The sequence below is a fragment of the Numenius arquata genome, chromosome 8 (genome assembly GCF_964106895.1).
Source record: "Numenius arquata chromosome 8, bNumArq3.hap1.1, whole genome shotgun sequence".
Taxonomy (NCBI): Eukaryota; Metazoa; Chordata; class Aves; order Charadriiformes; family Scolopacidae; genus Numenius; species Numenius arquata.
The window spans coordinates 17,555,119-17,581,231 of NC_133583.1; the positions used below are offsets into that span (position 1 = coordinate 17,555,119).

A 26,113-nucleotide genomic window follows, 5' to 3' on the forward strand; every position below is an offset into this window, starting at 1 on the left:
AGAAGAGCAGCTCTCAAGAACGGTCCGTGCACGCTTGAGGCAGAAGGGACCAGGTGAAAGATGCCCTTCCAGCCGCGCCTCGCCGCTCCCTGTTTCAGTGCTGTTTGCTGTCCCTGCAGGTAGCCAGCAGGTGGAGACGGCGGCAACGCGTAGACACCCTATAACCGAAAGCAGGGAATTTTTAATTTGCAGTAAGTCTGCTGATAAAACCCAGCATCCACAGCATGTAAATCAAATATCAAGTTCACTTATAATGGAAATAATCTCCTACTTTTCAAATTAGCAAGCCTGTTTATGATGTGGGGAAGCAAGCAATCTGCTCTTTCCAGTTTCCAAATTCCATATTGTCTGTCACATAATTTGTCCAGCCAAATCTGCATCTTGGAATTACAAGCAATTCATGCAAACAGATCTTGGCATCGTGTCCACATAGTTCTTCTAAAAAACAGGCTTCTAATTACATAGTTTGCTTTATCTTACTGACTTCAGCAAGAGATCCCTTCTCTTTTAGTACATTGCTTTAAAATAATATGGATTTTTACAGTTATATATTATTGGCAGGCTAGAAAGCAGCTTTTGTTAAACCTTCTACAAAGCTGGCATAAATGTGGGTTCAAAGATACACAGGAACCGAAATTCTAAAACACAAAATAATTCTGGAATTAAAATTTATGAAAAAAACATGAAGACTAAAACTACAAAGGCAGAGGTTTGTGTGTGTACGATTCCTCTGAAATGCTACCTCTGTGCAGCACACGCTGTTTTGAGCTCTTCATTATTTGCAAAACATCTTCCAGTGTTTGCAGAACATTGTATGAAACGGTGCCAAAAGCAGCTGCTGAATTTCAGGGCTGAAACGCTGTCTTTTGCAACCAAGTCAGGGGTCTGTTTCGCAACCAGTCCATGGCTGTTTTACAGGCGTTTATTAAAGCAGAGCCTCAGAAACCGTGCGGCGATGAAGGGGGCTGCGGCCAGTGCGGGCTGTCACCCCCACTCATGGGCCGATTTCGAATGTCAGCAGCTCGGAACACTGTTACAGAACCATCTCCAAAGAACCCCAACACAGCAAGGCTGCTTTTTTTCCCCATACAATAAAAACCGAGAGAAATGATAAACTAATGCTGCTTTCAACTTCCTACTCCTTTTACAAAACACATAGTTCAAGAACACTGTCATTGGTAACTGGGTAGAGAGTGTGTATTTTAGAAATCTGTTACTGTTTACATGACAGATTTGTTGGATGGGGTGATGCCACTACTTATTTTTATTCGGAGACCTAAGTCTGTGTCCGTATCAAACTATGAGCTGATGATGTCAATTTTATTTAGTTCATCCACATACATCTTCAAGAACATAACCAGAGTGAGTATTATAAACCATTTTAAAATAACAAACAAGCAAGCATGTTCTCATCTTGAAAGTATAATTTTTTCGAGGTAAAATATTTGTGCCATTTATCTATAGTAACAGGTAAGGCTTTAAGTGTGGTTTTCTTCATGAGAGAAAGTATCAAAAATACTTGGAGGAGCATCATTTGCATAGTTTTCTTTCCCAGAATTCTCTTTTCTAGGCAGTTACATCTACTGACCAGCAGGGAACAGGATCACTGGTTGACTCAAGCCTGTAATCTTTCTTGTATTGCCTGAAACAAAATCAAAAAAAAGAAAAAACTGTGATAAAGTAAACCAAAGGGCAGGCCCAGAACCGACCTTGTGTTTGCAGATGGTACCAGGAGTCAGAGGGAACGTGCATGGGCAGAGCTGGCACCTCTCCGCTCCCAGAGCTGCTGATGGACACACACAGGGACAGCGAGCAGAAGCTGCACGCTCACAGCATCTCTTCTGCATCACTGAAAATTGCTAAAAGCAATTGAAGCATAAATTTTTTTTTCTCGTGATAAATCTGGCTGAGGAAACCTCTGCCCATGTAAACGAGGCAGCAGAACCTTACTTTATTTGGCATTCTTTATGCAAACTGTAGCCCCAGGGTATGATTCCCCACCCTCACCCCCCCATGAGATAAGTGATGCTACAGGGCCCAAGGCTCCTAACAAGTAACAAATTCAGGCTGTTAGGAAGAAATTCAAGTGCAAATTCCTATTGTTTACACCAAAGAGGCATATTCTTACAGACCAACACTCCCTTAGTTTCCTTTCATTTTGATCTCAGGGGTTTGCTGATAAAATACATCTCAAAGCAGGTACATCACCCACCCTTATCCCATATCTGTTACCTGGTAACTTTGTGCTCAGATCCAGACACCCTTAGGAGTCTTCCGTCAGCTCTCTGATTGACGTCAGAATTATTCTCAAATTGTGCTTTTGAGTAAAATTGACCTAAGCAACAGACACACAAATTATTTAAAAATACAAACCATCTCAGAATTGCTGTTCATTTAGCCCAAATGGCAGCTATGACACCAGGAAAGCAGCTCTCTGTCTCAGAAAACAAACAAACAGAAGATCGCATTTGGAAGCTCCCTTAGTTAAGAAAATTCCTGCGTTTCCACTTTTATCCCTAACACTCCCCCACAAAGAGATTCAGCCTTGCTCTCCTGGGTTTTCACATTTTTTGGGGTGGTTTTAAAATATTCAGCCTCTCCGTTTGCGAAGTCTTTGAAACAATGTCAACTCCAGTCCCATTGGGATTTTTGGAGTTGAGATGTTCAGGACCAGCTGGCTTTCATTTTCTAACAATTTCATGTTCATTATTTATAGTCCATTATTTGACATCAAATTAATTTGCTGCATAAATTATGTCATTCCACAGCACTGTTGAGGTTAAGCCCAGCTATTGTTTTAGTCTTATTTTAATGCTTTGTAAACTCACAATAGCCTATTTCAGCTTGTACCACCGCTGAGGGGAAAAGCATGTTGTTACGTTTCAAGGGTAAGACCTCCCCTCTTCACAGAGCAGGGTCTGAACTGCTCTGCAGTAAAAGTTGATGTTAGATGTCTGAAAAGAAAAAATTAAATGTATGCTTTCTCTAGAAACCGCCTGAATTTCAGCATTCCTGATGCCTTGCCGCCCACTGCTTTTCACGAGAGCTCATCAGGACCCAGGGAAGTAAAATCTGAATAAAGGCTCATGACGTGGCTCAGAAAAAGCCCCACGTTCTCATTGCAAGAGCTTAATTACAAGATCATCCTTCTTTGCTGCGTACATCTGTAATGGTACCTACCCAGAACTCCACTGACTTTGTCAGAAAAACGGTCAGTGTTCAAGAAATACAGCCCAAGGAAATCATCTGGAAACTTCACAAAGGAAATTTTAACTGTGACTGCGTCAGACAATGATGCTGTAACGCTCCTTTCCTTCTCAACTGAGACTCTCAGCCTGGGAAGTAAATTATGACATTATTTCCAAGAAGAATATGAAGAAAGAACATGCATTTAACTAGCTGACGTTAATTTATTAAAATAATTTAATTTTTGCCTTTTGTCTCTTTGCAATTGCATTTTTCATTATTTGTTTGTGGTTATTTTTAAACTAGAAAATATTAAGTAGCATCTCTTTTCTCTCTATGCTGCACAACTTATCTTTCCCATATCAGGTTACACGCAAATACACCAACAGAGAAGAACTTTTTGCTGATGAAAATACCTTATTATCCATAATGACAAGAAATGCTTGGTTGAAAAAAAAAAGAATACTTTTTCAACAATTCAAAGAGAAAAAAGGTAGACTAGATAAAAGAATTCAATCTATTTTATGAACAAGTCAAATACTTTTCTTTTTTTTTTTTTAAATTTCACAAGTGTTTTCAGACCCTGTCTTTCTTCTAACCCAGTTAATTTCATTTTGACCCCAGATGGGCTTGCAGACCACAAACATCCACTGTCCTTTTCCTCCCTTGCAGACGGGGTCAGACAGACCCGCACCCACACACGCTGCACAAAGCGCTGTGGTTGCAGGGGCTTGGGTGCAGGTTTGCAGCAGGAGGATCACTCTGCTTGGCGGACGAAAACTTATAGAGGGGCATAAATCCAGCATGTTCTTGGCTCCGCTTTGGATTACAAAAATAATTGAAAGCAGTTGTTTTAGGGCTTCTGTTATTGTCTAGAACTGCCTATAAGGGAGGGGGTGCTATGTGTCCTGTCCGCCCCAGACCAACAGCAGATCTTCCCAGAGGTTTATTCCGGGAATACAAAAAAAGCTGCTGGAATCAGCTACATCCAGCTCTTTCTTGTGGTAGTGAAGGATCCTGCTCTAATTAGTCCAACAAATGAAGTCTACATTTAAAGTACCCTTTCTCCAACAGCAGGCATTTAGTTACAGACAGCTATTCAAACACTTTATGCCTTCCCATAAAAAGTGTCAGCTGCCCAGATGTGACTTATGGCTGAAACTGAGGAGAAAGAAAACTCCAGCCTCTGTGGAGCCAACCGATGTATAAAAGAGACAGTAAATGTCAGAGCCATCACTTCGCAGCGCTCGCTCTGCGGCTGCAGGAACACCAAGTGCCTGGTGGCAGCCAGCACAGCAGTGGCACGGGGGCTGCTATGCACCGCAGGGGGTCCTTTGCTTTGGAAGATAAACGTTCTGCCTCTGACGTCCAGGCAGAGTGGCAGGCTGGTGGTGCAGTTGTTTGGATTCTCTTACACGGGCAGGGAGAATTAAAATCAAACCTTTTTTTTTTTTTTTTTTTTTTTTTTCTCTCTGTATTGGAAATGGGGAATTGTGAAGGCTCCCTGCCTCCGTTCATGTTGAATTACTCGCCGGATAAGGACATTTGGAAGCACTTACTTGAAGACAACGTGAAAGTGGGAGCCTGGATGAAAAAAGATCTGACACATTTTTCAAGTTTGGAAAAGGACAGGGTTTCTTACCCCTGGACGGTGGAGGTGGCTGACTCTGTCCATGGCAGCTGAGTGCTCTCGTTATCATGCCTTAGGACAATCTCATCCGTGGAAACGTGGATTTGCGCAGGGGGATTCACATAGGTAATTTCAAACTGCACAAAGTGATTTAGTCCGTCTCCGAGTTTTCCCGTCACAGTGAGTCCTTTAATAACATTGACACAAATCTGTCAAGTGACAGTGCTTTTAAGGTGTGACTGATCTTAATAGAACTGCTCCAGTTTTGTTCCTGAAACAACTATGTGGTCTCAAATCTAGTTTTGGGAGGCACACTACCCCAGATTCCAGCTCCATGTGCCCCAAGGCTGCAGTGGGGTCACCAGAAGTCTGTTTACCCCCACGTTGCCACCTCCTCTCGCAGAGGTGGCTCTGCTCCATAATCAGAGCAGCTGACAAATGGTGCCTGGGGCCATGGCTGCTCTGAGCACAGGACCACAGAAAAACTGCAGCAAGTTTGGAGCATGCCTCTTTCCGGTAGCACGTAGGGATCATGGGGTTTAAGGTCTCTGCACCCTCAGAAGCCCCTCAAGGGCTGGACAAGGGAAAAGCCTAAAGGCCATGCATGTGACACCAGGAGGTGACCCACAACCAGAAGTGCCCTCAGCTGTTGCACAGGGAAAGTTAATATTGCCTAATAGAAAGGAAAAATTAACCACAGCCTCTCGGGTCACTGCAAGGCAGCAGGTGTGATATGACCCTAAAGGGGGACATAACCCAAAAGGGGGTTATTCCTAAAGATACCAACTGCTCTCATAGACCAAAGCGACTCCCCCTTGTCCTTGGGTCAGGAGTAATCAGGGGTAATGTGGCTCACTCACCTTGCTCCGGATCTGACAGCAGGTGGACAGAGGGCTGTGCTTTTCCATCAATATTTAAACAGATTATTTCATTTTGTTTGGGTAATTGCAAGAGAAGCTGCGGATATTCGTTGGCTGAAAATTCAGAAGAACAATGTTAGCAGGCAAAGAAAATCTAGCCCGTGCCCTTTGGACAGGCACAGCAAAATTACTTAATCAATTTATATCTAAAATATTAGTTATAGCTTTTATAGAGCAGACCGATTAAAATCAACACAGTAATAATTATTGGAAAGCACACCCAGACACAGCATCTTGATACGAATAAAACCAACAAATTAACGAAAGTTAGAGTTTGTTAAGGACAATAAGCCCTTAAAAAAGCTGAGGTTGAAGATCTGTTGTGCTACACTTCTGTTGGTGGTTACATCCTCGAGCCGGAGAGGATTTCTCATGGGATACGGCAATAATTTTCATTTATGTGGAAAGAACCAGCCAAGGTTTGCAAGAAGGGGTAAAGGGTTTTCATAGAATTGATGCAGTCAGAAAAAACATTATTGTATGCAAAACTGTACATTAGTTATACTAATTATTAAAATGGGACTAGTATATGTATTACATACCAAGAGGTTGTGCTCTTGTTTTGTCTCTTAGCCTGTCAACTGAAATACTTAAAATTAGTAAGAAGAGTTTAATGAAACATTTTCTCTAAGTCAGCTAATTAACTGGGAAGAATACTGTGAGAGAAGCCTTTTTAGCAAAGCTCTTCACTGACTTCTACAGAGAGCTTTGCTTGAAACAAGATGTCCCACTGGGGGAAAAACGCACAACGTCCAGTGCCTATTTCTCTTAGGATCGCCGTGCCACTGGGGCATCAGGCTCAGCCCGAACTGCAGGAGGGTCCAGAGCTGCGTTTTCGACACCTGCTATGCAGCATTGAACCCAGCACGCCCACCCCAGCTCCTCCCGCACGCCACTGAATAACTACCTACTGACAACAGCTTCTTGTTGCTGACAGAGTGGGTCTCAGCTCGCCATCGACCTGAAATAAAAGGTTTTTCCAATGTTTCGTTGGACTGGGGTCATGCCTTGCAACTCCCTCCCCAGCCTTTAAAACAGGGAATCCCTCCCACCCATTGCCTGCTGACTTTCTTGGAGGACACATGTGTGGATCTTATGGAGACAGCAGCCAGCACCTTCTCTGCTCAGCGCTATGGGAGCTCGTGGTGATGCCGAGCTCTGTCTCCGCAGCGCCCCGGGATTTCCTCCTTGCAGGACAGGCATTGTCATTGTGCAGACAGCTATGTCCAACGTTGGCTTCACATAGCAAACCCCAGGACTGCTAAATTATTTTTTTTTACACCCATTTCCTTCAGTTTACTAATATATACTTTCTCAGATCTTTCACATTTATTTTCAGGAGGTACAATAAACTTTTTTTTCTGAAAAGGGACCAAGATTGTTTTCATAAGTTTATAGTTCATTATAAAACATCTGTGGACTGAAATACATATAATAAAAACTAAATTCTCTATCAATTGGGCACCCACAATCAAAATGGATTTATTAAAGTAACGTTGTTATGAACCTACTTATGAAAAGAACTTTATAAAATGATTCTGAATAAAAACAAAAGAGAAGCACTTACCAGGAGGTGGTCCACTCCTCAGTCTATAAGCATCTGGAGAAAGAAAAGAGAGTATTAGTACTTTATTCATGATTGTATTATATACCTTACAGGAGTGTTCCAAACATCGAATCTGTAATTCTCAGCTGCATCTGTCTTCTCCAAAGTAAACCACCTGCAGTAATCAAGTCCACAGAACATGAGCACCGATACCAGGAAAACGGGAAAATCCTTCCAGCCAAAGGATGGAAGTGGACAAAACCTACTAAGAACTTTGTGAGGAAGAGATTTGCAAAAAGGGATCTGATTGCCTGCTAGAAGCCTGGTGCCGGGGATGGGGAGGTGGGCAGTGGTGGTGCCAGTGCACCAGAGTTGCCTGTCCCCAGCGCGAGGGCAGGTGTTTCTGGTGGAAGGGGGCACCTGGCACGGGAGGCTCTGCAAAGGGACTGGCTCCACGAGGAGCTACAGCACCAGCACAGGCTCACAACATGGTCCCTCCAGAGCACTGCAGCCCCAGACAAGAGATGTTACTGGCGGTTAAAAATCAGATGAGCCCAACATAAGAAACTGCAACACCCAAAAAGAGCACATCAAAACCTCCCTTGGTCCCCGTAACTCAGTATCGTGTTTGCCCCTTCTCCTCCCCTGCCACTCCAGCTGTGCTGGTCTGTCACGACGGAGAACAACAGCACTCAGTGATGCTCAGGGAGGCACCAACCCCAGATCCAGCAGGGACATCCCTGTGCCTTCGAGCAGCTGTGCCTGCCCGACCACCACACCAATGTAGGGCTTGGCATCTACTACAGAAACAAGTTGTGCTGCAGAGGTGGCCCCAAACTCTTCTCTTGCAGCAAAAGGGAGCTTTGAGGGAAGGGCAGCGCCAAGCCCTGTGTGCCCCCTGAGCAGGGCAGGATGGTCGGGTGTGCTTCTGCTCAGGGAGTTTTCAGCTATTAATGTCCCCAGCACCACTCTGAACCTTCAGAGAATGGGGCAGCATTACAATTCCCTCAATACATTTCTGTGAAAGAAGTAGAGCAAAATGAGGGCTCTTCACCTATAAAAGCATCGCTATTATGATGTATTATCATAGCTGAGATTAGCAGACTAATAATGCTGGAAGTCTAAAATTAATATTCAAACAGATCTATTGTTTCCAGGGAGAGAGAAAAAAATACCTATATCATCCGCTGAAGTCACTCCAAAATATCTTGATTTTAACTTTTGGACAGATGCTTCACACATGGTCGGAAGAAGCAGAAATCATCATTAGCACCTTTCACTCGAAGAACTACTTTTCCTCACAGGTAAAGACAATTTTGACCTTTGAGACTTGGAATGGAAGAATGGAAGATTTTCTCCCTTTGCCCATATTATCCACCCAAACCCTGCACAGACCTTGGCAGTCATTGCTTATGGTTTGCTTCACATATTTTTCCAAATCTCAGATACTTCCCTCTATAGAATAACCACCATTTTCATTAGAGACTATTATGGAAGTATGCTACTGGAAAAGAAGAAAACATTTACCTCCTACTGGAAAACCGCTGGGCTTCTCATTATCTAACACAAGGAAGAGGGACAGATTAGCACCATGCAGTCAACAGTGAGTGATTTTACTCGTGTGCAAACCAGAGCACTGGGACAAGTGGTGCTGGGCTTCAGGTGATGAGCTTTTTTGTGTTAAAGGATAGATGGATAGAGCATATGCAAGACTCCCAGCAATGGCTTGCTTTCCTTCCCTGCATTCATTTCTCCACTTTAATGCTACAGAGAAAAGTGTAGAATCCCACTGGAGTGGCAGGAATGCTGAGTAACAACTGTTAAATTACTTTTAGTTAATATTCAAACAAATTATTATCCCTTTCAATAGTAGTGCCCGTTTCACCACTTCAGCTTTTAAAAAAACGCCTGTACGTTTCATTTTGAAAAGAAGCTAATCCCTGAATTCCTGCCTCCGATGTGGCTTATCACTGTGTCACTTCACCATAAAATGGACCTAGACTGGAGCTCAGCAACAACTCATCAATAACAACACCACATTTCATGGGGGCTGTTCAATGCCCCATTTACCAGCTTCGGTGGGTTTGTTGGCCAGCTCCGTTTGCTCCTGGCCAGCAGGTTTGGTGACCACCATGGACGTGAGGGGCGTAACGAAGCTGTACTGCAGAGACAGCTCTAAGGCTTGTGCCTCCAGGGTTTTCTGGTCCTCTTCTTGTGCTGAAATACTAAAGTCTGTGTTAATGATGAAGAAGTAACATATAGGGACTATTAGCAAGTGATCTTCAGATTCTTTTTCTTATTAGCTGTGTCAGCAGATAATTTTTGCTACTAAAGAGTGAGTAGTCTTATTGGGATAACTCAGCTGTTCACATGCTTGCAATTATGGAGATGATTAATTGTTTGCAACACTGGAGCCTATGTATTGTTCAAATACATAAAAATAATAGATACATGAACTATGAAGTGTCCTATGGACACACTTATTTTTCTCTTCACTAACTATTACCATTCACTTATCTACAGAAAAATACAGAAATATACACGGACAACATGTAACAACAGCTCAACACAATCGATGCAATTAAAATCTATTTCATAGCAATGCCATGAAGATTGTTTTATATTATGTTTTCATATGTGTATATACACGTATCTAGACAGTTAATGATACAGCACTATCACAAACTGAAAGGCACCTCGTGTTCCTCATACAGTAATGTAGTATTCTTCCAGTATACTATATTTTTAATACTACCTGCAGAAATATTTCTGTTTTCTCTATGCTTTCTGGTAATATAATTTGGGAATAAGGGATCTGTGTTTTAAGAAGTTAGAAATTTGTAATGGAAATATTAAAATAGCTTACGATTTTTCCAGAAGCTGTTGAATGGTTAAGTAAGCCCACAGTCTCTCTATGAAATTTCCAAAGATGTGATTTTGATTTTGAAACACTTGCTCCTTCTCTTTGACATTTGCTTCTTCTTTAAGAGTGAAGTCACTAGAATGCTGAAGTGGGAGAAAATTTGCCATCAAAAGGACAGTTCCAGTCTTCTTTTACAGTCACATTATTAGACTTAAAAGACCATCTTTCACTACCAAAGTGCCCTTTTTGTCCTTCAATTTTGTCCTTTCCCCTTGGAAAACACAACTCCAAACTACCAAAAAAGCATGTATTTTGGATACATATTTCTGGACTCAAAACAATGTTTAAAAAAGGAGGTAATGAAATTGTTCTAGTTCAACATTTTTGAGATGAATAATTCAGATTTCCTTCTTCATTCTAAAAATACAAACCAGTTTCCTAAAAATGCTTGAAAGACCAAAATATTATGATTTTGAAATGATTAAAATTGCTGTTTGCTTATTTGTGGATATATTTCAAGGTTTTTCTTTGGTAGCAAATTCAGGAGGGGAAAGTTATTTGATTCCCAAATAGAGAATGTACATTGCACACAAAAGACTTCTTGAAGCCCCCTATTGCACCATAAAAGTCAGAAGGGAGATATGTTTAGTAAACTAAACACTTACTGACTGAGCTTTAATTTCGACTGGCAAAAGATTGAGTTCATTGCTAATTTTCCCAGATACTATAATTTCAGATCCTTCGAAAAACAGCTTGAAATTGTTCTTGGTTAATCTCTCAACAGCATTTTCTGGATACTGCATTTCAATTTTCATTAATATTGGGGTAGCCACCTCTTGATAAAAGCCCTAGAGAGAAGCAGAGAGAAAATGCACAAATGATGGCAAAGCAATAATGCTGAATGTCTAAAACCCTCCTAAAAGACGGGAGCAAACCTTTTTCTTCAGCAGTGTAAGACTGCTGCAAACCTAGAAAAATAAATAAATGTTTCTTCCCAAGGTTCAGCACAACTTCTCCAGCCAAGCTGGCGATGCCATATAAAATGCATTTCCCATGGTGATTCAGGCACCCAAGCAGCATTCCCATTTTCACCATCCCACCCAGTTAGGTGTTTCGCTTCTGCCACTTTTCACACCTGATTTTTTAAACTTGACTAATCCTGAGGATTAGTCTTTCTCTTTCTGGACTGAGGCTGGTGTTAATCAAATGTAGTCTCTGAACATCCAGCAAAACCAGGTAGAAGTGGCTTCCCAAAGAACCAGAATGTCCTGAAAGTTATAACCCCTCTCCAGATGGACAGGAACGACCCAGACTGGTGGTACTGCAGATCCAGTTTGCCTGTAGGTGCTTCAAACTACCTGCTGATTTTCAGGGAAACCATAACAAACGGCTTTCAGTGATGGTACTTCAAGTGGTTTGAAATCAGACCCAAGAACAGAAATTTTCCCATCATCACCTCCCTTGCACAATTTGTCTTTTTTGCAGAGGTACAGAAATGTGTGAGTTTCCAGGTTTGTCCAAATACAGCTGATTTGAGGAGCACTTCAAGTCATGGTTAGGGTACAAACCCTCAGATACCCCAAAATTGCCTTCCTCCCTCCCCAAAAGTAATAGGTAAACTCAAAACCAACTCTCCATCTCAGAAAATCTGTGGTTTTACTGCTAAGATTATACATAAACTGTAGCGATAGATAGCTTTTCTGGCATATTCCGTAGTCCTGACCTGGAGCTGCAAGGCTGCATCAGCATTTTCATATATACGACGTGCTATTCCCCCATTGCTTAGGGCCATTTTCTCCAGGAACCTGTAACTGACATCAAACCCGAAGCCAAGGCAGAAAAGAGCGTATTTCCCATTGACTGCCTTCTGAATGTTTTCTTGAATTACTTCCACATTAGTCTCGCCTACAATAGAAAGAAAAACACACCCTTGTTTGTTCGGGTTTTTTTTTAAAGTACAAAAAGACAGTGGCACGTTTAATGGAAAATTCTGCTTAAAATCTTTTAAAAATAATTCAGAATAAAATATTAAAAATATATGGGACAGAATTCCATTAATTCAGTTGGAGATGAAAGCACCACTCTACATTTGGAGTGCCAGAACCTGATTCTCCCCCTTAATGACTTTTACTATCTTCTACTCATGCTGCCGTGGCCAAGTGCAAAATATTTTACAAGATTACAGGGGCCAGATGAGGTTTTTAGGACAGAAGGGACACACACTACAAGTTAACAGTGCAAGGGATGGGAACACTTGATCAAACATTGGAAAGACAAGTACCATCCATAAAAATTATAGGCATGGATTCAGAGAAGAATCGATTAGTTAATGGTGTAATTCAGACAAACTGCAAATTAACTCAGCTGTGCTTCTGTCCCAGGCCCTCTTCGTGACAAAGGGGAAAGATTTTCACACCCTCGTTCCATTTGAAGAGCTGCTGATGGCCCTGTATGGAGAGCGTCTCTATCAGCATTTCCAGGCAGGAATTGTCACTGCCTGTAGCAGTATCATGGGAGCAGCTCAGATTTTTCCCTTTCAGCCTGCTTTGCCAAGTTAGGCAATGTATGCAATAATGCTGCATGTATTCACCTGGCACTCCATCCCGGCCTGATTTCTAGCCAACTTGGGGATGTGAAGTGCACTCGGGGATATTCGAGACTCACTGTGGCTGTGCTGAGCAGGCAGCATCGTGAGCTGAATTTTATTAAAAACCCCAAACAAATAAACCAGCCCCACAGCAGAACAGATCACACAATCTGAACAGCAGGCTGACCTCATTAGAGGGCTTACAGCTGAATTAATATTGCTGGCCTTGGAGAGATGCTGGTGCCACGCAAAACTTAGACAAATGCTTGCTCAGAACAAGTGATTTTTGTGCCACTGCATTGGGAGTTACTGCTTATTTAACCCAGTATTTCTATCTCAACCCTCTGGTTTGTGCTATCACAGCTGATCACTAATTAAGAGTCAGACACAGTAAAGAATAGAAAACAAGAGGAACCTTGAAAATACCTCAAGTTTGGGGCAAAGAGGGTGAAGAAATATAAGCAATAACTCTCAAATGGGACCATGCAATATATATGCAAAATGTCCATGCTTCTGCTCTAAGTATTTTACTTTCACATTTCAGCTGTGCCTGGAGTATCTCCAACAATTCCCTTGATTTTATAACCTGGGAAGCCAATGGTATTTAGGAAAACAGTTCCCAGCTGAAGGGCATGTTGTCATGGGCAGGCAGGCTCTGCCATCACTTCTTACAGCCCTTGCCAGAGCCCTTTCATAATCATCCTGTCTCTGACACAGATCCAGCAACAGCCCAGCCTGCTTATATCAAAGCTCTTTCTGAAACATAGACTATGTCTATCAGCATCTGGGATGCAAGTGTAAAAGATAAAACAATCAAGGAGAGAGAGGACTGAGGCCAGTATTTACTCACCAGAAGTGGGCTGGCCGTCTGTCAGCAAAATAATCATGGAGACACTCTGTTCTGGCAGGCTCTCGGCTTTATCCAGCACGCTCACAGCAGCCAGCAGGGCACGATTGATATCTGTGCCTATAATGAGAAAGCAGGCATCACTCACCTAGAAAGGGTAATCATCTGAAGAAATGGGTGCACTTCATCTGCAGAGGCCCTGCGGAGTTGTTTAAAGTTTTCTGCAGGAAGTAATCCTTCAGAGAAATGAGGATTTAGGGGTTTACCCTACCGGCTTAATTACGGTGTATTATATTGCAATGGCAATGCTGGAGTATTCTTTTGGGAGCATTTTCCACACATACGTCATGGGAAATACAAACATGTCTAGAGCCATTAAGAAGTGCTTAAATAAACACACTGTCATCTGTTAACCTACATTTCAGAAGCATCTCCTAGCATTATTTGAGAAGTCAAAGAAAGACCTGGGCACCTGGGATAAGAAAACCTATGTTAACACTAACAGCGTAACATTAATGGGAGATACAGCCTTTTAGATGTGCTTAAAACTAAATAATAAAACAAAGTGCATTGAGTGATGGCAGCAACTGAAATGCTTCATGCCTATTTTCATTATTTTGTTTCTGTAGCATGGCTTACAGGGGAGTATAACTTTGGATGAATTTTATTTTACAAAGTGATATTAAAAAAAATCAGCAAATTTCCATCAAACGTTGAGTGAATTGCCACTTTTCTGTAGAAAAAAAAAAAAAAAGTACTACCAGGAAATCTTCCAGCCATTTCTGTTATACAAGTCTGAAACAAAACTTTGTGGCTTGTGTGGTTCATAGATGTGACGTAACCATCTCTCTATATCCATATCAAAACGTAGTCACCAATCTGTCCACTCCCATAACCAGCCTTTCTATGCCACTCATATAAGTATTAAAAACTTACTTACTTTATGAGCACTGATGGTAGTTCTGTCGCAGTATACGACTAATAAAAATAATATTTTTTTTCTAAGCAGTATATTATATTGGGTGCTTGTTTGTGGTTACAAGCATTTAGGTGGTGCCTCGTACCTCCACTAGCAGAAAGAGTTTGCACAAATCCTGCAGCACTTGCCACGTTCTTCGCAGTGGCTTGCAGCAAAGAGCTCTTCCACTCCACTACTTTCCTGTTAAAGGTGATAAAGCTGAAATGATCTTCCGGGCGGAGGTCTTGCAAAATCTTCAACAGGGCATCCCTTGTCTGTTCCAAGGAGAAAACAATCACTTTGAATATTTCTACTTCTCTGACAGAACTGGGATTGAAATTGCAGTGTAATGAGAAGGTTTCTCTACAGCACTACTCAAGATGCAGCCCAATGCCCTTATTTAGTCCTAATGGTATTTTTCAGGTTGAGACCATAAGAAATGGCCTATTCACTCAACTTACAGACACAAAAACACATCTATGAGGGCTGTAGCAGGCTTGTTTGCTCTCTAGCAAAGCTACATACACAGTCATCAATAAGGGCAAAACAGACAAATTAATTCTTTAAATGTCATTAAAGAAAAAAAATCAGAAGCAAAATATTCTGCAAAGACAGAAATGTGTTTTCTGCCTTGATACCCGTGAGAATAGCCATATCAGAAAAGTGTTACTCATTGATAGCTTAAATCTCTGCATACGTATTTTCAAGCGTATCTATATGACTGCAAATGTTGCTGTGTGCAAAACCAGCATGTGCTTCAGGAGTGAAATTCACAGTCACTTCCTTGAAAGGCCGGTGTGTGTGACTGGTGCAAGCAAAGGTCAGTACTTTGAGGTAAGTTACCTGTTCAATTTTTCTGCCTGCCATGGAGCCACTTCGATCTATAACAAAGATGACATTTTTGGGAAACACTGGCATTTCATGGGGTGCAAAGTAATGCACAAAATACCCATTGACAATCTGAAATACAGAATGAAATCATGTATAAAATTACATCTAAATAAATAAATGTTGCATCTTAACATTCTGGCACAGCAAGAAGGGAGGCGGCATGCTCAGCATTCTGTTCTTCTAGATAAGCCCAAATCAAATAACTATTAAAATATATTCCTAGCTGGAAGCGAGACTATCTGTAGAGAGCAAATTACAAGAGAACAGCATATATATATATTATACACCTCAGTGCCATATGTATGATGTATTTATATTATCACTGTATATTACATTTCCTCTTTGTTATCACCTATAAGCACAAATTTTTTACCATTGACCGTGACTGCCATCATTTAGCACATCCATGTATATACTTCATTAGTGATACGGCATGGAAAATAATGTACTTTATTCCCTAGGATATGCATTAATTCATAAATATTTTTAAGTTCCTGCTCTGTTTAGTTATGCCTCGGTTGTCACAAGAGATAAAAGATACCCAAGCAGTCATTTTAATATTTATACAAATCACATTCCTCTAAACTTCATTCACAAGAAACCACAAATACACAGAATAACAGAATGGGAGGGCTTGGAAGGGACCTCTGGAGATCATCTACTCCAACCCCCCTGGCTAAAGCAGGGTCATCCAGAGCAGGCTGTACAGGATGGCATCCAGGCGAGTTTGGAATATCTCCAGAGAAGACTCCACCACCTCTCTGGGCAGCCTGTTCCAGTGCTCTGTCACCCTCAAAGTAAAGCAGTTTTTCCTGATGTTCAGATGGAACTTCCTGTGTTCCAGTTTGTGCCTGTTGCCCCTTGTCCTGTCGCTGGGCACCACTGAAAAGAGTCTGGGTCCACCCTCTCGACACCCACCCTTCAGATATTTATAAGCGTTGATGAAATCCCCTCTCATTCTTCTCTTCTGCAGGCTAAACAGCCCCAGGTCTCTCAGCCTTTCCTCATAAGAGAGATGCTCCAGTCCCCTGACCATATTCGTAGCCCTCTGCTGGACTCTTTCCAGTAGTTCCTTGTCTTTCTTGAACTGGGGAGCCCAGAACTGGACACAGTAGGGCAGAGTAGAGGGGAGGATAACACCTTACATCAGCCAAAATAATAACAAAAAAGAACGTAAAGAGACATCTATATAGTGGCAATATAGATTTGGTATTGAAACAAATGTTGAAAGACCGATTGGGTTTTTTTTCATGGATGATTCATTCTTGTATGGTGTCTGGTGTCTCTGGGGATTTACTGAACATTGCCATCAGTTCCTGCTGACCCTGGACTAATGGAAATAGCTTTTCCTGTCACTCTTGGTGTTTCAAAGTAAATGTTGCTGTTTTGCTCATTGCACTTCACATACAGATGTATCTATGATCTGAAAGCATTTTTTTTTATTTTTTACCTGTATATCACCTGCAGTGGCACCTCTCTTAACATCATAACGCACTACAAAATCACCGTTGAGGAGGGTTTCATCAAGTTCAGGATTTATCTTCTGTTGATCTATAGTTGGCTTAAATAAAATATGAGCCTGAAAAGCAATCAAAAGAAAAGATTAAAAGCAACATAACTTAAAGCTGCCACTGGCAGTGACATCTGGCAGCTGCTGCTTTACCTTGGTTTCATTCTGCACTTTCGTGAGCGCTTCAGTTAAATCATTTGTCATGAACGTGCTGTCTGTCTCCAAGAAGCGTATGCCTTGGGGCTCAAAGATGTGCACATCAATCTGACAGCGGAGAAGAAGTCAGCATCAGCGTCTCACAGGGAACATGGCCATGCCCAAAAAACACCATGCTGCTCCCTGCCCAGCCCTGGCTGGGGCAGCTCACCTGGAAGTGCTTAACAAGCTGCTTCGGTCGGACCTTGATCAGCAGCTCGAACTTCCCCAGCTGCCGCTTCAACAGCTCCTCATAAGTCAGCTCAAAAGTGACTTTGCTGGCGGCCGCAATGCTGACAGACACGTGAAACTGCTCCAGTTTTCTGCCTGTGATTCTGGGGGGGGGAGAACAGAGATTTACATCCCACGGGGCAGGTTTGTTTGTGGTAGCCAAAGTTTACGACCTGTGCTAAATAATGGCCAAGGGGTTGCATGGAATAAATAAAAAAAGAGTAGCAGTAAATCTTATCTATCATATAGAGAAGATTTTTTTAAATTGCAGGTGGTATTATATACATCACATATATTACATTAGTGTGCCATGGGTGCTGCATATGCAAGCTGAGAAATGGACCAGAAATATCTGCGTGCTCAGACTGGGATCAAACAGAACTGGGAGTGAATACATGGAAAGCACAGATTAACTATACCCCAAAAACGTGATGTCTGTTCAAGTGCCACGGTGCTTGTGGGGAAGCAAGGGAAGCAGACTCAACGACTGAACACCATTCCAGCCCAGCAAAATGCTCCCACATGAACAGCAAGTCTCAGGGCAACACTAATGGGTGACACCTGCCAATGAAGTCCATCGCAGCACCAGATATAGAGCATATATATATGTGTGTGTGTGCGTGTGTGTATATATATATACACACACGCCCCATCCCTCCCAACAAGAACCCAAGGCTGCTTTTCACATTTATCCCTGCTGAGAGGTGGCTGGTTCCAGGGTTTAAGCCGCCCCCAGCCAAATGAGAAGCCAAGGAAGAACATTGGAGCAGCCTTACTCAGGACAGCAACGTACTTTACAAGGCCAGCGCTCTGCCCATGCGAGACTGCAGCGTCGTATTCCTTTTGAGCAGAAGCTTTCTCCTTTATTATTCCTGGGTATACTTTACCATCAATGGACCTGTTTGGTTGCCATAAATATTAATGAATATTAGAGAAGGAAAGCCCTGGGGAAAAAAACAAGAGGAACGCTGCACTTTGGGGCCCTTGGGGCATGAGCAGGGGACTCTGCCTGGCTCCCACATCTCTCCCCATCCAGGAGGATGCCAGGTGCCACCACCACAACACAGTCCTCCTCCTTGCAGGGTCTCAGGGTGGCTGGAGCAGGAGAAACACCACCAGTGGGCACGTTTGTCACCCACCCTGTGCAGCAGGCAGCTTTGCACTGGCCCTGGGCACCTTCTTTCTATTTGGCTGCCTACTACTTTGGCCCACAGAGCATTTTGTGCAGGACCCTCCAAAGCTCATCTCTTTGTGCTTTTTGCTCAGCACCTCCCGAGAAGAAAGATGAACCCTTCCCTCAGCCCCCAGAGCTGCCTCCTTCACGCCACAGGTAAGGACTGGTCCTACATGGAGAAGTTGGTGATGAAGGCTGTCTTGGGCAACTCCACTTCAAAGGTCGCCTCTCTGGACTCATTAGCTCGGTTGACAATTTTGCTTGTGATGACGGTGTGAGCAAATCGCGATGTGACCTTGCAGTCCACGTGGAGGCTGTAGATTTTAATAGCATCCTGAAAAGAAAAATAAACAGGCTGAAACAGAAACACTCAGTTTTTGCTCCTGAGCGGGCCTTACCTGGGTGATGTTATTGGAAAAGTCTGATGAAGGAATGAACTGCTAGAAGGTCTGGCTGGAACTGGGAAGTGGGAATTGTTCATGACCAGGCTGGCCATCTGCTTATTCACATCTCTGCAGCTGCAACCACAGCCCCACGCAAAATCTGCGGCTACATCTGTGTGTTGTTTTTCCACAGAAGACTTCCGACAAGCCTTTTTCTATGGTCTTTTCTCCTTGGGTTACTCTGAAGCAGCTTCTGTGTCACCCTAATACATCGCCTAAGACTAACCTCAGAAAAAACAGATGCCTCTTTAAGCTCTCCACCCATGGCAAGAGACTTGCTAGCTTTTGGCAGGACTGTTTATTTGCTCTCCCAGCTGTTGACTTTGCCACACATTTTTCAGCTCAGTGTTTTGTGTCACACACAAAGCTTAGCAGGTTTGGAACCTCGTGTGGGCCTCCAACCCCTGGCTGGTTGCACAAGCTGGGATGCCCTTTGAGCGCTTGTGTTTTTCCTGGTCTGGTGCTTCCAAAGCCCTCAACGCTGGAAGGAGAAGGGCACCATCCTGGAGCTGCCCGGGAACACCCCACAGGGTGGCTGGACTGGGAACTGTCTGGAACATCTGCCTCTCTAAGCATCCTCCTTTTGCATTCAGGATGTCTGTTTTTAAAGCTCTACCTGTGTTCCAGTGATGCTAAGAAGGGTTGATCTGGACATCATCAGCCTCACAATAGTCCAATAGTTTATTAAAATAAAAAGCTCAGCATCAAAGCAGATCATTGCACTTCTATTTTTACTTTTCCAGCTTTTGCATGGCTAATTGATCTTTTGTTATTTTGATAATTCATCTCCTGTAGTTTGCTCATCAATTAAGAGCATCCACTGGCCTCTTCTTAATTGGCGCACTGGCCAAAATTCAAAAATTTAATCAAGCTAAACATGGCCATTCAATACAAAGCTGTGACCACAGCTTTGTGCGCAGGCATCAGGGCAAGAGGTGCCACAGCCAACACCATGTGAGTAACTGATGGCTGTTTCTTTTTTCATTGTATGTTGCCAGAGTGTGCTCCACCTCCTGATGCCTACTGACAATCCAGGACAATGGGATAAAACTCAAAAAATATTAATCAAGAGAACAACTTCCTGATCCTGGCAGTTTGGGTGCTCCTGCCTCCCTGCTGCCCACCCCCAGCTGAAGCCCTCCCTGCCCAGGCTGGGGCTGTCTCTCCCCGGGGTGTCTCTTCCCAAAGGCTTTCCGAGTAACCCCAAGCACTTCCACTCACGTTTGCTGCCCTGCCATGCTCAAACCTGCCTGTGGCATGTTCGGAGGGGAGGTTTTGCCATGACTGAGGAGCCCTGAGTCATAGCTCATTGGGGCAGCACAGGCACAGGGTGGCAATCGCTGCCCATGGAGCATCCTTCCGGCACAGGAGGAGCTTTTCCCGTGCAAATTTTACCCTGTGCAAAATCCACCCCGCCACTACGTGCCAAAGAGATACTGTGGGGACGAGGGGACAGGGACCTGCATCCCCTGCACTTGCCCTGCCCCAGCAGCGTTTTAGGCTGCGACCAGCACAAATGAGCACGCAGCGGGTGCAGCACAGTGAGGGGCATCGCTGTGCCCTCCATGAAGAAGGCAGGAGAGGACCAGCCCCCAGTGTGTACCCAAAAGCAGTGGGGAGTGACTTGTGGCCACTCCCCAAGACACCGCAGGCCCATACACCACATCCACGGATTCTTGCAGAGCCCTCAGCTGCCCCTGCAACAGCCACAAGACCTGTCCCTGCCACAGAAACCTGCCTGCATTTCGGCTGCAGACTTTACACTTTTCTGAATGGACATGATGGAAATAAAAACCTTCCAACACAAGGCTTCCTCCTTTTCTCTAATGCTGATATTTTTAAAATACGACCAGTCACACACACCCTGAGATGATACAAAACACAGTTTTCTCCTCCACACAGTACAGATAACTGTCGACTCCCCTCTTTTCCGTGCCATATAAATTATTAAATGCCTGTCAGAAACCTCCTGGCACTGTGACGGCACTCTGTCAAGATCCAAACCTCATCCGGTGGCTGAGGGAGACCCACTCATCCCTCAAATTTGATATTTTACATCCTTGGGGAAGAGTGTGCTCAGACACATCTGCAAATGCTCTCCTGCCACGTTTATACTGTAACAGCCCAAACAACCAACCAAAAAGGCCTTAAAAGGACCCAAAGTTCTGAAATCACAACACAGTACACCCGAGGCTCCGCAGATGGTGATTACCAGAGGAGTTACCTGCGTTACCTGACAGGCTACCGCGATGCCACCAGATCACCAAATGAGTAAACAAGATATTGTTTAAAAAAAAATAGAGCAAATACCTTTTGAGCAATAGTTTCTGCTAACACTATGAGTGGGAAAAAGACCATCAATGCGAACAACATTCTCTCCTCCATTTTGGAAAGACCAGATTTTCACATGAAACATCAGTTTCTCTTGATCAGTTAATGAGTAACTTGTACTTGGGGATATTATGTAGACTTTGAAGAGACCCAGAAACTTAATATTTACATGTTAAACATAAGTAAAACTTGGACTCAGTTCTAACATTTGTTTTTCCAACAGATCTTTGCTGTTAAACATTAGAATTTTAATGTTTCATAACGCATAAAGTTAAGAAGTCCTTATGTTTCCTTTTTAAACTTAAATTTCTGTGTAGCACATGAAATCCCATGGGCAGATGAACTGGTGCAACAATGCTGCATTTCTGGATGCATGCACCTCTACCGTATCCAACTAATAATTTGACAGAGCATATCCTTAATGCCTTAATGTTATCTCAAGCACTTCAGAGATTTGGAGATTGCCAAGACATGCAACATTCACACGAGATTTTACAGCTGGTGACTTCTTCAAACCTTGTGCCTCCCTGTCCAGCTGGCCCATGAGAGGTATGCAGTATCCCTTTTGAAACATCCCTTCTTACTTCCTCTGACAATCCATAAGCCTTGTTTGTCAAATAACAGTCAGTTGTGGCTTGTCTTTAGCTAAACAATAAAAACAAAGTAATCGGACCTTGACTGGACTCCCTAGGGAGAGAGGCACTAAGTCAGTGCCTGTATGTACACATATAAAAGTGTACAAAGAAGACACAAATCACCCAAAAATGAGGGCAGCAGCAGCTGTGCACAGGAGCACATATGGCCTTGTCTGACCCTAACACAGCCGTGACGTATCCAGCCAGGGATTCTGCAAAGCTGCCTTTAACCCATGGGCTCAGCAGGGCTGTTTGCACAAAAGGTTAGTGCTGGGAGAGCCTTGCACCTGAATTTACCTGGAAAATGAGTGGGATGACTCTTTTCACCTACTATTTTATAACAGTCTTCATCCAAGAGGGACTTTGAGCAGTTCCTGTGAAGTTTTGTTGGTCAAGGGTTGCCTTGTAACCCTGGAAAAATAAATTATCTTAAAAGTCCAATTTTAGACGCAAATCATTATGGATAGTATTATACTAACATACTTCCTAAAATACACTCCTCTCACTCATGTGGTGTTGAGGCAGTCTCCTAACACAAGACAGCTCGCATGACTATTTAAAAGATATTTCTCCATCCGAGTAGTTGTGATGTCTGCCTTTTCTACAAAGCATTTGGAACACACTGTGGGGAAATAACTGGGGTTTTTTTAGGCAGTGGGGTAAACAGACTGTGGGCAGTACCCATTTCAAAAGTTCATCTCCTCAGCTCTACGACCGGGGAAATCAAGATGAGAAATGGGGGTCAGGGAGCAAACTGTCACAAGCCTTTCCTACATTACACACCCAGGGCTTGCTTGTTTTATGGGAAAGCTTTCAGAGGACTTCACTTGTTCGTTCACTCCCAGTGCAAGAAAAAAAAAAATGTTTGAAATCTTAAAAACATCAAGAGGACAGGAAAAATAACATCCCCTGGGGCTGTAGTTCAGAGGATCTCTTAGGCATATGCAGCTGCTGCATCAGGCCCCAGTTCCCGTATGTATTTGTATGAGCACATATATACAGGTACATTAATGTGCAACCACCCAGCGCTATGGAGAGATGCGATCTGGAAAGATCCCCCCTCCCCTCAGCGCTGAGCAGATGAAAGCTGAATCCTGCCCTCCCACCATGATTTCCCTGCTCTTCTGCCCTGCACTGGCAGCTCCAGGATAGCAGACAGCCCTTTCTCAGCTAAACCTGCAGTCTCTCCACACAAAACCACTCTCTCATATTGCTTTTGACAGAATTTTTCCCCTCATAACTCCATGGTAGGCTGATGCCATTAATTGTCCTAAATTAACACAAAGATCCTGTGGAAATACATGCACCTGTGTTTGCTTCATTGCTATTTTACAGACAAAGCATCCATGTTTCCGGTGGCCCTGGATTTGCAAGGATACGCTAGTGCAGGGCTCAATAGTTTCAACAGACATTTACGACTTCACCATAAAGAATCTGTTGAGCACAGCCTGGTCTTACAAAGCTTATGCTTTAAATAACTTTTTTGAAAAACAAGCTTCATTTATTCCAGGCAGACTGTTCATACTACTTGCAAATACTGTATTGTTCATAGCAGGACATGAAAATATGTATATTTTAACAGAGAAAAATTAAAATTGCTCTACATTTGATTAATTTCTACAACTCATGTAATGCTTTAATCCTTTACAATGCACAGGATTATACACTTAGTGGCCTAAGATCCCCAAGAGCCAAAAGCTTTAGCTTTAATTAAGCGTATCTGGCATCCGTTTTCTAATACCCACATGTAAAATCACACGGATGTTAAAGAGCTGCTTTAACTGCACAGAGGTAGGCTGCGTGGTCAGTTCTGCCCCGCTCCTGGGTGCACAGAGCCGGCCAGCACGCAGGGAAGCTGTGAAATCCCTCCGGCATCCCTCTGTGTCTCACTAAAGCAGCTACAGGAAAATCTCATGCTCCGCCCTCTCCCAGACAAACCACCAATGACAGCCATCCCCGCTGATGTCCAGTGCCCATTGCTGGTGGTGCACTGGGCACCAATCCGGCAGCACCCAGTGCTTCTTACTCTGAGGAATGAATATGCTGTGAAATTACTTTGGATCACCTTGAAGGACCTAAATCCACCATCACAACAGGAGATACTTCTAAGTGCAAAAATGACCTAAAAACTCAAACTCTGGGGCTTTGTTCAGACATTTGTCACTATTTCTCATTAGGAAAATGAGGGAAAAAAAAGAAGAAAACACATTTTCCATGACTGGACTTCTTATATTTGCAAGGATGAAGAAAAAGATGACAAAAAATTACTCAGGCAGCTTTATATTTCTTGCTATCACCTACAAGTATTTCCTGTCCTGCAGCAGCAACTAGTAACTTCTCCAGCAAAGCAGCAAGGCTGGAGACAGGGAAGGATTCCTGCAATTCATAGAGGAGAGCTCAGATCTTGCTGTCACAAATGGGGAGTGACTGTCCCAGGGATGCGCTTTTACCTCCAATGCATATTTTTTAGATGAGGTCCATCTTAAAAGACAGAAAAACAATCCCTGGTCCTGAGCACTTAATGTCACACTGTGAAGCATCACAAATAATTAAACCTGAGGACATCCTGGAAATGAAGCTGTTAACAAAATCCCAAGGTTCTGGTAGACAACTAACTTCACTTCCCTATGCATCTGTGCTGCAAGTCTGTGGGACTCAGAGGTTTCTGTGCTTTGCTAAATCAACACCAACATACCTGAAGCTGGGTTTGAAATACAGCAGCCCCCCTCTCCTGCTACCCAATCTAGCGAATCTGCAATATTCAGTCACTTGTATTGTACAAAAGAAAGTGATAACATAATTTTGCCCCACATAATTTTGTCCCTCTCCATTTTTCTAGTTATTAAACAACCTCCTGCCAACTTCTCATCACAGATTAATTAGGGAAGGTTTGTTAAACCTGATGCAAGGGGAGCTCCAGTGTTACCAGGGTAGGAACTTTTTTCCATGTTTTGTTTTGTTTTTAACTTCAAAGCTCTGGAAGGGGTCTTTCTGAGAGGAAAAGGCTGTGCCGAGTTACCTGTGAGGAGCCCAGGCCTCATAGAGAAATAGTGTCCAGCAGAGGAGAGGCAGGGTTTTGGCTGCAAATAATCTTTGAAAGTGAAAAAATGGGCCAGGAGAACACACCAGCAATATCTTTATTTTTTTAAGGAAAACTCCCCCTTAAACCCAAAGGATTTGCTGCTGCCTTATACACATCCCACTTTGCAGCCTCTCTGGGAGCTTCATGGACATCGACACATTTTATCCATCAAGTGTTTGGAACACAAAAGGCAAAGATTATATTCGCCACAGTGCATAGAGACCTTTGATACCACTTTCACCCCTTAATCTGGCCTAGCCTGTGCAAAATTAAAATAATTCTTTAAATAAAGATGGCACCTACCTTACCATCCCCGGCGTGCTGCCAGGGACTCGGGGTGTGAGAGGACTGCCCGTATTTGAGTACAAAGATCCAGCTGAGGGGGAAATATTCCAAGTTATAGCCTTGGGGGAAAACAAGTTTGGTGTTTAGTGCAGCAAATCAAGATGTAAACAGAGCTGCAAAAAACCAGCTTCCACTCACGAGTGCATTTGCTGCTGTACAGAGACACTCCGTGGGTTGTTCAGTGGGAGAACACGCCAGGAGGAGCATGGCGCCCGCGGTGCCTGTCTGTCACCCCACTTCTCACTTGATGCAATGGGACATGGGGAAAAAAACGGGGGGAACGAGCTTAAAACCCTCCCTAGGCGCTGGGGCACACTAACAGCCCGGCATCTTGCCTCCCGGCAGAACCGCTTATGGGCAAAACATGGCGCTGCTGCCCTGAGGCACCATGAGGGAGCTCTGAGGAGCCAGATATGAGGGAAAGGGCCGTGAGAGGGAAGGCCGTGATGAGAGCGATGTGAGGGGAAGACCGCGAGGGGGCGGCCATGAAGGAGAGATATGAGGGAAAGGCCGTGAGAGGGGAGCCATGAAGGAGAGATATGAGGGAAAGGCCGTGAGGGGGGAGCCATGACGGGGGGGGCCGCCGGCCTGTACACGCCCTGAGGGACCTCGCTGACGCTGCCGTCAGCACAGGTTTGGGTGAAATCTCCAGGTTTCTGTGACACCCCTTTGACTGGCTCCTCCTCAGGTCCCTCTTGGCAAGGGCACGGTGTGAAGAAATTGCACTGACACCAAAACT

The 26,113-nt window shown here is 43.5% G+C and overlaps 1 protein-coding gene across 1 annotated transcript; it reads right to left on the minus strand.

Annotated features, from left to right (window-relative positions):
• Positions 1-1,566: 1,566 nt before the first annotated feature.
• ITIH4 (inter-alpha-trypsin inhibitor heavy chain 4) lies at positions 1,567-21,366 on the minus strand. Its single transcript, XM_074151689.1, has 22 exons — positions 21,292-21,366; positions 18,712-18,872; positions 18,158-18,262; positions 17,306-17,468; positions 17,092-17,202; positions 16,879-17,007; positions 15,381-15,497; positions 14,644-14,812; positions 13,583-13,699; positions 11,869-12,050; positions 10,811-10,993; positions 10,149-10,288; positions 9,353-9,507; positions 8,810-8,842; positions 7,304-7,336; positions 6,644-6,697; positions 6,279-6,317; positions 5,677-5,790; positions 4,829-5,003; positions 3,181-3,335; positions 2,233-2,335; positions 1,567-1,642 (listed from the first exon to the last, which is right to left on the minus strand). Exons 1-22 carry the CDS (start codon positions 21,364-21,366, stop codon positions 1,567-1,569), a joined length of 2,589 nt encoding a protein of 862 aa, XP_074007790.1.
• Positions 21,367-26,113: the final 4,747 nt, after the last annotated feature.